The sequence below is a fragment of the Trichechus manatus genome, unplaced genomic scaffold (genome assembly GCF_000243295.1).
Source record: "Trichechus manatus latirostris isolate Lorelei unplaced genomic scaffold, TriManLat1.0 scaffold00191, whole genome shotgun sequence".
NCBI classification, from domain to species: domain Eukaryota; kingdom Metazoa; phylum Chordata; class Mammalia; order Sirenia; family Trichechidae; genus Trichechus; species Trichechus manatus.
The window spans coordinates 4,401,723-4,414,594 of NW_004444127.1; the positions used below are offsets into that span (position 1 = coordinate 4,401,723).

Genomic DNA, 12,872 nt, shown 5'->3' on the forward strand with positions numbered 1-12,872 from the left:
CCATTGCTCTAGCCAATTCTGCTTACCATAATTTCTCTAGACAATTGTAGACTACAGGGAATGGTGGAGATGTAATTTTAAAAAAGTACCTTTGCATGCAAATACTCTCTTCTTGGGACTGTAATATCTAAAATATTTTATTCTGTGGTGGGATAACATTTATACCTCTCATATTTAGGTAGGTAAAGGAGAATATGTATAATTTGATGAAAGTTCTTCTTGGAGATTCTTTCCCTTCTATTCTAAACTCCTTTCATATAATTCTTTTTCCTGTTTTAAAATAAAACTCCACTCTAGCCACAGTACAGGATATAAAAATTATTCAAGAATCTTGTTGTTGATGTATTTCATACCCATAGAGAGGCCGAATTCTGACTTTTTGTCACCCTACATGTCACTGTTGTCTTTTGTCTTTGTAGGCCCTAACCTCCATAAAAAATACTAAAACTGCAGATGCATACTACTGCATTAGTATAAACATGAATATAATCCAAGTTGGAATGTATTCTTCTTTTTCTTCTTATTTTAGAAAAAATTAAAACATTTCTCAGAGTCCTAAAAGTATCTTGGGCTCTAGGCACTCTTCCTACTGTGCCTAATGGAAAAGTTAGCCCTGCCCACAGCATGTGGGCTCCTAAAGCAAATTGATCTAAACAGGATGGTGAACGTCCCAAGTTTAATCAAGAATCATTTATCTAAATACTTCAGTCACAAGATTTATTTATCACTGGTTTTCATTATTTGACCCCAGAGCTTCTTCATGACATTTTTCATTTCTGCATTTCTCAGAGTGTAGATTAAAGGGTTCAACGTAGGAGTTACTAGGGTGCAAAATACAGTCACAGCTTTGTCAGCCGGGAAGGAGGTCATGGGTCTTAGGTACAGGAATGAACAAGGTACAAAGAATAAGATGACAACAGTGACATGAGAAGCACATGTAGAGAGGGCTTTGCGGCGCCCTTCAGAGCTGTAAGACCTCAGGGAGTGCAGGATGATGACATAGGATGCAACCAGCATAGAAAAAGTGAGCAAACAGAGTGAGCCACTATTGGCAGCAATCAGGGGCCCCAAAGTGTGCGTGTCTGTGCAGGCCAGCTCTAGGAGAGGTATTAAATCACACATAAAATGGTCAATGACATTAGGGCCACAAAATGGTAACTGGACTATGAACAAAAGCTGGATCCCTCCATGAATAAACCCCAAGAGCCCAGCCATCCCCATCAGGAAACTATGTAGAGGCCTGCTCATGATGCTCTTGTAGTGTAAGGGCTTGCAGATGGCCACGTAGCGGTCATAGGCCATTGCAGTTAACAAGATGATCTCAGCTGCAGCAAAAAAATGTTCAGCAAAGAGCTGAGTCATGCAGCCATTGAAGGATATGGTGTTTTTCTCAGAGATCAAATCAAAGATCATTTTGGAAACTATGGAGGAAGAGTAGAAACCATCTATAATGGACAAACAGGACAGAAAAAAGTACATGGGAGAGCCCAGAGCTGGGCTGATGAAGACAGTGACTGAGATGAGCAGATTACCTGCCAATGTCATCAAGTAGGTGATTAAAACCACAGGGAATAAGAGCTTCTGTAGTTCTGGATTCTGAGTCAGGCCCAGCAAGATGAATTCAGTTATATTTTTCATCTGTTTTACTAAGGCAGCCTGGGTTGAGGGCATGTGTCCCATCTGAAAAAATCACAGTATTTCTGAGTGATGATATTTTTAACCCAATAGCAAAATATTCCATCATCTCTTTAGTCCTGGTCTCTGGGATTGATGGAGCTACAATCCCCTCACCTCTGCCATTTTGCAGATAGTCATAATGAAAAACAGAAGGTTAAATTTCTCCTAATTTATATTCATCAGATAGTAACAATACCTTACAAAAATCTCAAAGTGTTCTTGTGACGATGATTTACGGTTGCCTTCCAAACTTCCTGTCTCTAACAGTCTTGGAGATTGTAAGGTTTGCTTTCTTTCACTTTTGGGGACAAATTTCATCAGTAAGAATTATTTTTGGAGTTATACTTGTCTTTTGGCATGAATATTTATAAGTAATGAACACAACATTCTTTGAAAAGTCAACTGTGTATCAGATATGAACTTGCCAAAACTTGCTATATCTCTGTCAGCTGTGTTCTGTAATCTTTTATTCCTTCCTGTCAAATGAATGCACGTACAGATACAGACAGAGCTGCAGATGGAGATTTTTTTCTTTCAAAATGCCCAGGAACGATCTTTCTAACAGCCCATTGAGTGGCATCCATGCAATAGCTCTGCCTCTTCTATCTGGCTCAGCGTGACCCTTTATTCACTCTCAGTCTTTCCGGCAATTCATCTTTGGATATGGACATGTAAGTGTTGTGAAGTCCTCTGAAAAGTTCACAATATTTCTGAAATGAATTTTTCATGCAATGGTTTTTTCCACCACATACAGAATCATGCTCTGGATTATATATATCTCCCTACTTGCAATTTACAGAGGGAATTAAATGAATCATGCAGTTTCCTATTGACAAGACAGAAACATTAGGTCCATCTAGGATAATATCATTTTTCCTTTAGACACAAATTTAATCAACTAAAAGGAACTTGAAGCTTCGTTGTTAACTGGTGGAAATATTGTACATATACAAGAATATATTCTGTTTTAATCTGTACATGAATTTCAAGAGTGAGTACATGTTATTGTTACGAAGGGTCATAAGATATTCCATTCTTTTTATTCCTTCCTTCCCAACTCCTGCAAAAACAAAGTAATATATTTTTCCTTAAAAATTTATGGTCACAAAATTTGGTGTCATGGGCCTCTCAGCTTTAGTAAAGGTGAGGGAAAAATCTTCAGTTTTCAGGAGAGCTCAGCCTCTGAGTTGCCTTCTTGTATCCATGGCTCTTGTGACTATGTGGTTAATCAGTCTACTTGGTGAGACAAAAATGTTGACCACAGTGTTGCAAAAGTGACTTCAATCATTCTAACAGAGTCTGGACTGGCAACATTACAGGCAGGGTTTCTACTGATATTTGGGGTGCAGCTTTTCTATCGAGACCAATCATTTGTTCACTTGTTCATTTCTTCAATAAATCCATTTTTAGAGTTTAGTATGGACTAAATATCTGCTAGAGTCAGGGAACAGAGTGGTGACTGTGAATGCTGTCATTATTCATGTAAATCTCTAATCAGATGCATAGATGTCATCAGAAAATAATTTCATGTCACTGTGTCCAAATTCATTTTCAGAGAAAAATACTAACTTACAAGCCACAGAATATAACTACAAAAACTATTCCAGTGGAAATAACTTGGTTAAATTAAGTTAATCTACTTGAAATTTTGGGAAAAAAAGATTTAATTATCACTGACCTGGGTCTAGTTGATTGCTGATTCCTCAGTTTTTAGATTGAGCCCATTCATTGATATCTTCTTTTCTGGGCATTTGCAACCCAGCCACAAACAGACTCCATGAGCTTGAAATGAAAGCACTTCCAGAAACAAATTCCAGATTAAAACCTAACAAGTGAGACAATGTAATTCTTATCTCTTTAGATAGCTCTCCACATTGTGGACATTTTAGTTTATTTTTGGTTCCTGTTACCAATCTGGATTCACTGAGAAAATGAGCTATTTTAGTTAGAAATCTTCTGTAACTGCAGGATTTAATTTCTACTCACTTTCTTGGCTTCTCATGAAAGTATAAGAAATTAAAATCTAACAAGTGAGACAATGTAATTCTTATCTCTTTAGATAGCTTTCCACATTGTGGATATTTTAGTTAATTTTTGGTTCCTGTTACCAATCTGGATTCACTGAGAAAATGATCTATTTTAGTTGGAGATCTTCTATAACTACAGAATTTAATTTCTAATCACTTTCTTGGCTTCTCATGGAAATATAAGAAAATCTTCAATATGTGTATATGTATTTCAGATCTCTTAGAATAATATTCAATTCAAATTAAAAACCTTGAGAATAACGCAAAGGTTTTCAAATCAGGAAAAGCTAGTATATGGATCTATAAAATATATAAGTAAATCAAGTCCACTTGATTGGACATCGATTTCTCAAATCAACAATATCAAGTTTTTGGTCTCCAAGAAGTCCATAAGCAGTATGAAAAGAATTTTTTTATTCCCGTTTGAAACCTTCTTTTGAGCTCTGTTTCTCTGGAAACCCACTAAGCTTGGGAGCTATGTCTACCAAACAAATCCTGGACTTGTTTCTACTTTGCTCGTTGCTGTCATTCCTTCACAGTCCCTTCTTCATAATTCTTTCTTCATTGACTCTAGATAGATGTTTAAATAGACTGTCACACAGTGTAGGACATGGCAATGCACTGACCTCTCAGTCATCAGAGGATTAGTAATTAATCCTGATGGAACATTTGCCAAAGCATCAGCCAAAGTCTTTCACTTACTCCCACTTGGCACCCACAAACATCATTGTTGTTACGTGCCATCAATTAGGATCCGACTCTTAGCGACCCTGTAGGACAAAGTAGAACTGCCCCATAGGGTTTCCAAGGAGCAGCTGGCTGGTGAATTCAAACTGTCGACCTTTTGGTTAGCAGCCAAGCTTAACCACTGCACCACAAACATCATTAGAGGCCAGTTTTGAAATTCAGTTGAGCTTGGGTTAAAGATAGGTCTCTGGCTATAATTTGGGATGAGACTTGATAGAGTTTGTTGGAAACATTCTTTATAAGGCTGTGCTGCTCATTGTGGCATTGGTAAACCTGGAGTAGGATGTGTGGTTTGTTTTAGGGATAGGCCAGAGTTCAGAAAATGGATTTCTCTCTGAAAACATGACTAGTCTAAATGAGATTGTTGTCCCAAGAATGGATGTATGAGTCTTCAAGGTTTTGTGCCTTACTATCCTGAGATATTGTGACATTTTTATTAATGACGGATTAAGGGGACTTTGATGACAGGATTCCCAGATACCAAAGACTGAGTGACTTAAAAGTCATAAATATGTCAACTTCCTTCCAGATGAGTACCTTGATGGCAGACTCTCATGATGTATTTGGGAGAACGCAGCCTTCTCTTTGAGGTTCCTAGATAGTGCAAACAATTTGCCCTCAACTGATAACCTAAAGGTTGATGGTTCAAATCCAACCTGCATTATCGTAAAAGGTAGGCCTGGTGATCTGTTTCTGTAAAGATTACAGCCAAGAAAACCCTACGGAACAGTTATACTCATGGAGTCGACGTGAGTCAGAATCAACTCTATGGCAACTAAGAACAACAGCAACCACCTATCCTTCTACCCGACAGAGAAAGAATTACGAGGACTTAGAGTTAGGGACATGCTTTCACACAGTAGCCATAGAGGAAATCACACACCAACAATCACCCATATATAAAGACATCAGAGATGGAGAAATAGAAACACTGTGGAAAGGAGGCTCCAAGACTTTGTTGTCTTCTTCAGTTTTTGAGATAATTAAGTGGTGCTTGCAGGGAATCATGTTTCTTCATTATCAGCCTTTACTTTTAAACTAAACTGACACATTCCTGAAGTCTAGGACCAGAAATGCGAAGCAACACCTACATTTCTATAACTAGCAATCAACAATTTTGCTTCTTTGTTTGCTGCCAACCTCACTCACAATCTGTTCCTTTCCCTTGGGGTTGTGAATGCAGCCTGCTTTTTGGTCTACATAGATGATAAGTCACGGTGATGGGCACTTACTCCTTGTCTTAGTTTCCTTGTGCTGTTGTAACAAAAATACCACAAGTGGGTGAATTTAAGGAACAGAAATATATGTTCTCACAATTTAGGAGACTAGAAGTCTGAATTCAGGGCACCATCCCTCGGAGAAGGCTCTATCTGTCTGCTCTGGGGTAAAATCCTTGTCTTAGCTTCTCTAATCCGACCTTCCTCAGTTCCTGCTACCCACTTCCAGCACAAGATATATAATGTTTTTTCTTCAAAGTTTGTGGACATGTTATTACAGGCCTCACAGGATCAACATCTCAAAGATGACAGTAAAAACACAAAACCTTTAGTTCTCAGGACTGCTCAGTCCCAGAGTTGTTTCTCCACTCACCACCTCTAGCTAATGATGACTATTTAGCTAAATATTTTCAATGCTTTTAATTCACCAGTGATAACTCCATTTGCCAACATGGTAGCCATATGCAGGTACTAAATAGACGTTAAAATTTCAGTGAAGCCTAAGGTCCACCTGGTGAGACATGATGAATATTAACTACTTTGCCTAGAGGGTAATTCAGGAGCTCTTTGCAAAGTTTGGACTCAAGTGGATACAAATAAAATTTCTATTGATGTCTGAAAAGGTGATTCCTGACCCCCAGGTCTCTGTTGTGTCTCCCCCCATGTGATTTCATAGCAGCCTGTGTTTCTGGTATATTATCTTTTATAATACTGTGCTGTACTTTGCTTTCTTCTGGGAGTCTTTCAATGGCTTTTAAGCAGGACTTGCGTCTCTTTTTACTAAGTATCAAAGCCCTAGCCAGTATCACAATGCATAATATATTCCTTGGATTCTAAGAAGATGTGTTGGATAATGAAGAAATGAATGATGTAAGAGATAGGATATATATATATAGAAGTTTCTTTGCGTGGAGACAAAGTCATACTTTTTTTCCAAAACAGCTTTTAATAACGAAATGTTACCAAAAAGTAAATCAATGAACAGAGAAACATAACATACGCAGTCCACAGATAATCTTAATTTCATTTATTTCCCATTCCTTAGTTTAAGCAGGAGTAAGAACAAATTCTTGGTCCCCAAGACATCTAGCTAAAATTTTCCTTAGAGTCTGACTCAGATACTCAGATAAAGGTAGGACAGAATTCCCTAGAGTCCAGTACTATTGTTTGTTGCTGTACTTTCTAACCAACTTTTCATCTTTTATACTTTTAATTATTCATTCAAAATTTATTGTGCACCAGATATTGTGCTGTATCGTAGAAACTATTGGATCTAGCTGACGACTATTTTATGGAGAATGACTGTATATTTAATAAATAGAAATTTCAGCTGAAATTTAATCATTCTTTTTTTGAGGCTTCACTCTTTCTGGGTGACATGAGCAATACAAAACGGTTCTGAAGCCACAAGAAAATTTGGAAACATAGCCTAATCTTCATTATCTGCCCCTCAGAGATTGAACGGCCCACTCTTCTCATAGTCCTAAAGTAGTTAGATATCATAATGTTGTGCACAACAAATTATCATGAACTATGGTACATAAAATTAACAGAGACTAACTGGTGAAAAATTATGAGGTTTTTAGTTATAGATAATAAACTAATGTATATAATGTGCCCAGCACAGTATCTGGCTCAGTAAATAAATAAATGGTGGTTACTATTATTTGACCTTTCTATCATTATTGCCTGACAGTGTATCACACAATTAGGAGCATGGTCTGTGACATGGGTCAGATTTTGGTTCCTGGCTCTTCAGTATATCTGTTTTTATACCTTCTCCTTTTTGTCAGATCTTTACTTGTAAAATGGGGATAATAGCAGTATCTATCTCTTTAGATTGTTATGAACATAATTGCTCGATGTTAATATGTTGTATTATTTCTCTTATTTTTTGTTACAGGGAATGTCTGTGCATCTATTTACAGGGACTATGCTAGTAAAACTGAGCCCTGATTTGGTTGAATTTTCTAAATATGTAAAGAATGCTCCTGGGTTAGATTTTCCTTTTTTTCTTGCACTATTTCTGCTCTGCTAAATTGCAAGATCTATGAATTGAAGTGATTAATTGTTTCTTACCTCATAAGTAGTATTTACAGGAAATACTAAATGTCCTTTTAATCTTTTACTCAATAGAATCATTGTTACATTGTTATGCTCCAGAGTCATTTCTTAGTTATCTGAAATAGCTTTCCTGCTACAAAGTTTCCTAATGGCATTTCTCATCTGGACATTTCTCAAGGTATAGATTAAAGGATTTAACATGGGAGTTATGCTGGTGTAGAATACAGCAACTGCTTTGTCAACAGATAAAGTAGCCGTGGGTCTCATGTACACAAAAATGCAAGGCACAAAGAATAAGACGACCACTGTGATATGGGAAACACAAGTTGAGAGGGCTTTGTGTCTCCCCTCCAAGCTATGGGTCCTTACGGAGCACAAGATGACCACAGAGGAGACCAGCAAGAGGAGAGAGTTTAACAGGTAGATGAACCGACTGTTGGCAGCAACAAAGAGCCCTAGAGTGTGGGTCTCAGTGCAGGCAAGATTGAGAAAAGGGTTCAGATCACACATAAAGTGATCTATGATATTAGCACCACAGAACGGTAATCGAAACATGAAGAGGATCTGTATGGTTGCATGAAGAAAGCCTCCCACCCAAACGACTCCCACTAGCAGACCACACACCTTCTGATTCATGACGATTGTGTAGTGCAAGGGCTTGCAGATGGCCACTAGTGGTCGTAAGCCATCACAGTAAGAAGGATGATCTCAGCACCTCCAAATAAATGTTACCCAAAGACTTGGGTCATACACTCATTGGATTAAGATGGTCTTCCTTTCATGGAGTGAATCTATGATCAGTTTAGGTGTATTGACAGAGGAGTAGCAAGCATCAATAAAGGAGAGATATGCCAGGAAAAAGTACATAGGGGATCCCAATGATGGGCTGGCAGCGATGGTGACCACAATGAGAACATTTCCTACCACAGTGTTGACATAGATGACAAAAAACACAACAAATATAATTTTCTGCATCTTTGGATTCTCCATGAGCCCCAGTAGAACAAACTCTGTTACGTTGTTTCTACTCTCCCTGTATTTTATGTGATGGTTAATTACATTACCTGAAAATAAAACATTTTATTAAAACAACCCTGAATGTATTAAAGTTATCCATTATGATAAATGATAAATGTCTGAATTCTACTGATTTTTAGATTACTATGGATTTTTTTTTGAAATGGAAATACATGTTCTGAGTACTTAAAGATTACTCAAACTGCTTCCCAGATGAGAATTCTAGTAATAATATAGACAGGAGGGACTTCTGTAAACACACGGGTCAGGAGATCATCTGTGTAACTTAGTTATCTGAGATGACTAAGAGCCTAATTTGAAGTAGTGATAGTACAAACACTGGCAATTAACCTGAGAATGGAGGTAAGAGGTGGATGTAAAGACCATGGATGTAAAGAAAGGAATTTGCCCTTATTCTTCAGGAAACAGAGAATCATGCAAAGTTTTTGAGAACATGAATGGAAGGATGAAGACCAACTTGAAGAAGAGGGAATCTTGGAATATTAATCTAGTAAAGGTCTTTGTGTGTCTTGGGCAAAGATCAGTAAGCTGGTGGAAGCCAGAGACAGGAAGATCAGTTAGCAGACTATTTATAGTTGTTGATATAATGAGTATAGGGCACTGATGATGGGAATGAAAGAAAGCATACAAGAGCTACTGTGAAAGAATTCATAACGTTTATTGTCTAACCTCAATTTCTTTATAATAGCTAATGATATATAGATCTTAATAACTGCTTGCCATGAGCATGGTATGGTTGCAAGAGCTTTGTGTATGTCATTTCACTTAATCTTTATAACAGCATGTGTGGTTTATATTATTTCACCCATTTTGCAGATGAAGAAACAATCTCAAAATCTAATCCTCATAGTTATAGTAACAATGATAACAGTAACTAAAACTTACTATGGTATGTTCTAAGTGTTTTGTACACATGTGCTTATTTAATTCTCACTACTCACTTTGATGAAGAATATTGAATATACCACGGACTGCCAAAAGACTGAACAAACTTGTCTTGGAAGAAGTATAGCCAGAATGGGCCTTAGAAGCAAGGAAGGCAAGACTATGTCTCAAATACTTTGGTCATGTTATCAGGAGGAATCAGTCCCTGGAGAAGGACATCATGCTTGGTAAAGTAGAGGGTCAGTGAAAAAGAGGAAGACCCTCAATGAGATGGACTGACACAGTGGCTGCAACAACAGGCTCAAACATAACAATCATTGCGAGGATGGTCCAGGAATGGGGAGTGTTTTGTTCTGTTGCACATAGGATCACTGTGAGTTGGTACTGACTTGATGGCACCTAGTAACAACAACAACACACCTAGGGGATTCCTAGGGGCCCAGAGTTTAAGAGATCAGCTGCTAACCAAAAGGTTGGTGGTTTGAATCCACCAGCCTCTCCTTGGATACTCTACAGGACAGTTCTACTCTGTCCTACAGGCTTGCTATGAGTCAGAATCGACTTGATGGCAATGGGTTTGGTTGGTTTTTCCTTTTTGACACACTTAGGAGATTGTTACTACTATTTTGTTTTTCGTCTGTTTTATATGTTGGGAAACAAACCACAGAGAAGTTAAGGATCCTTCCCAAGATCAAGCAACTAATAAAGGGCAGAGCAAAGATTTGGTCTCAGGGTATTCCTTCTAATTTTTTTTCTTCCAAATTCTTAACTAATTCCCTAAATCGTTATATTTTAATATGTTAAACAATGTTTAACTAGTAATCTTCTTTTGATATAATCATAGTAATTATAATTATTTTAATACTACTTCAGAGGCAAGTTTATGTGAAGCAATTTTATTAATAGAGAAAACGCACACACACAAATATAAACATATGTCATTAAACATAAATAATGACATAGAAGGATAGCTATGCCATTAAATGTATACACACACACATAAATACAGACATACATATGCACACATGTGTATATATGCACATATGCATTATATATATATATATTCATATGATCATCGAATTCCCAAATATTAAGAATATGTGGTACTGTTTTCATTGAAGGGCCCCTTCATTTGGCTTCACTCTCCTACCTAAATCCCTCTAGGGCATGTTCCTCAAACTCTTCTGCAAAATGTTGAAATCTAATGTTATATGGTTAAGTGTATTGCTTTCAGAATGATCAGATCTAGAATCTCCCACTTGCAACTTCTTTTATCTGGGGGTACATTTCCTCTCACCTTACATCTTGTTTCTTCGTCTGTAAAGTGAGAACAATAATGTCCACCTCATTAGATTCTATGAGAATTGACTGGGATAGCACATATGAACACATCTAGCACAGTGCTAGGGACACATGCAGGACTTTATCCCATTTTTGTGACGTGCATGCACTTAGGAGATAGGAAAAACTGACACTTAGATCAATTATACAGAGAAATATTCAGCCAACGCTCTCCAAATTTACCTCTAAAGAAGCCTGAGACTCGTATTATCCATAGCATTTGATCCCAGACAGAGTTCTCTGTGTTTATTCTAAAGAGCTGAGGATTTATGTCATTTAATATTCATATTTGTGTCTTTTTGTGTGAATTGTATTTAAATCTTGTTTCATCTTCATGATTAATCTGGATTATTACAAGAGCTTGTCTCCTGGCAAGCATGGTTCCTAAAGTCAAAGAGCTAGGTTATGGTCCTACACATTGTTTAATCTCTGTGAGCCTCAACTTTTTCATCTGTCAAACGAGGTTAATGATGCTTACTCATATCTTTTGGACTGGAGTGAGGATGAAATATTATATTGCTATACTTAGAAAGTGTAAAAATAATGATTTCTATATATGGAAAGTAAAAATCTTTAATAAGAGGCATCACCATTGAGAAACTTACCTTAGTGTCTTTATGGATGACTGTAATGATATTTGAGAGTGTTCAGTAACATTTGCATCTTCAAACTGATCTCATCTTGGATTAAATAACTACCAATATGAAAGCTATGAGACACTTGGCTAGAGAGTATGCAGATAATTCAATACTAAAGCAAAAGTTGAGAAAGTGTTGTTATGAGTCTAAATCTTTCCTTTTAGCCTAGAAACTCAAAACTTTCCCCATAAAATCTGGAATTTGAATTTAGAATAGGTTCACTTGAAACAGCAAAGAGAATTATCTTCTATAATGATTTGGTCTTATAGAGGACGAGGCAGGAAGTGTGGAGGAATCACATTTAAATGAGTTACTCCACACATGATAAACCTTGCTCTCTAGATGTGTGAACAAGAAGAACAAAAAACCTTTTCACTTTGCACTGCACAGATGTTTGAAGAGTTTCCATAAAGGCTCAGGGACTTGTCTTGTAGTTTCTGCTTGCTCTTCCAGGAATAAATTATCTCCTTTGACAGAAAGGCTTTGTCTTAGAAACAGGTATTCTGGAGAGATGTGTTTGAGAAACAGCCATTTTTGAAGAGGGAATTGTATTCCCTGCACTTGGAACCTAACCATGTGACAGTCCCCTTCTCTATCTAAACCCAGATTGGTAAGGAAGCTGAATGTCATGTGAATAGTATGGTACCGTAATTCCTGTGTGTGACCTGTGATGAAGTTTACCTTTGGACTCATGTTACACAGGGAACTTTTGCGTTTTTATCAATATTAAATTTTTCCTGGAAATCCTTTATTGATTGCTGGAGAGCTACAGCATCAAGATCATAAAATTAATGGTACTTGTCCTCTAAAATTGTTTTTCACACTTCAAATAGGTCTTTGGAAGGAGCCAGAAATCCCAGAAGGTGCCAGATTACAGTAACCTCTGGGAATCAAAGACTGGTCAGTACTGAAGCTAGGGAGTATTAAAAATGTACACAAGAGCGTTCCAGTTGTTCACATCTTTGTCGCTTTGTACTGCTAGTTATTTTCCTTCTAGTCATTCTAGGAGTACACAGTGCTAAATTACTGTGGTTTACTTTGCATTTCCATGATAACTAATGATACTGAGCATTTGCTTTTTCGTGTTCTTATTGGCCATTTGTATATATTCTTTTGTTGTATATCTCCTTTTGTGAAGTTTGAGTTCAAGTCCTTTGCACATTTTAAAAATAGTTGTTTCAAGTTTCTTATTACTGAAATGTAAGTGTTCTTTATATATTTGAGATACAAGTCATTTC

The 12,872-nt window shown here is 37.1% G+C and overlaps 1 protein-coding gene and 1 pseudogene across 1 annotated transcript; both read right to left on the reverse strand.

Annotated features, from left to right (window-relative positions):
• Positions 1 to 301: 301 nt before the first annotated feature.
• LOC101358624 (olfactory receptor 4C45-like) lies at positions 302 to 1,653 on the reverse strand. The gene has a single exon (XM_004387722.3). It carries the CDS (start codon positions 1,636 to 1,638, stop codon positions 718 to 720), a length of 921 nt encoding a protein of 306 aa, XP_004387779.3. The 5' UTR covers positions 1,639 to 1,653; the 3' UTR covers positions 302 to 717.
• A 6,187-nt stretch (positions 1,654 to 7,840) lies between these two features.
• Positions 7,841 to 11,047, reverse strand: LOC101342201 (olfactory receptor 4C46-like; annotated as a pseudogene).
• Between the last annotated feature and the right edge of the window lie 1,825 nt (positions 11,048 to 12,872).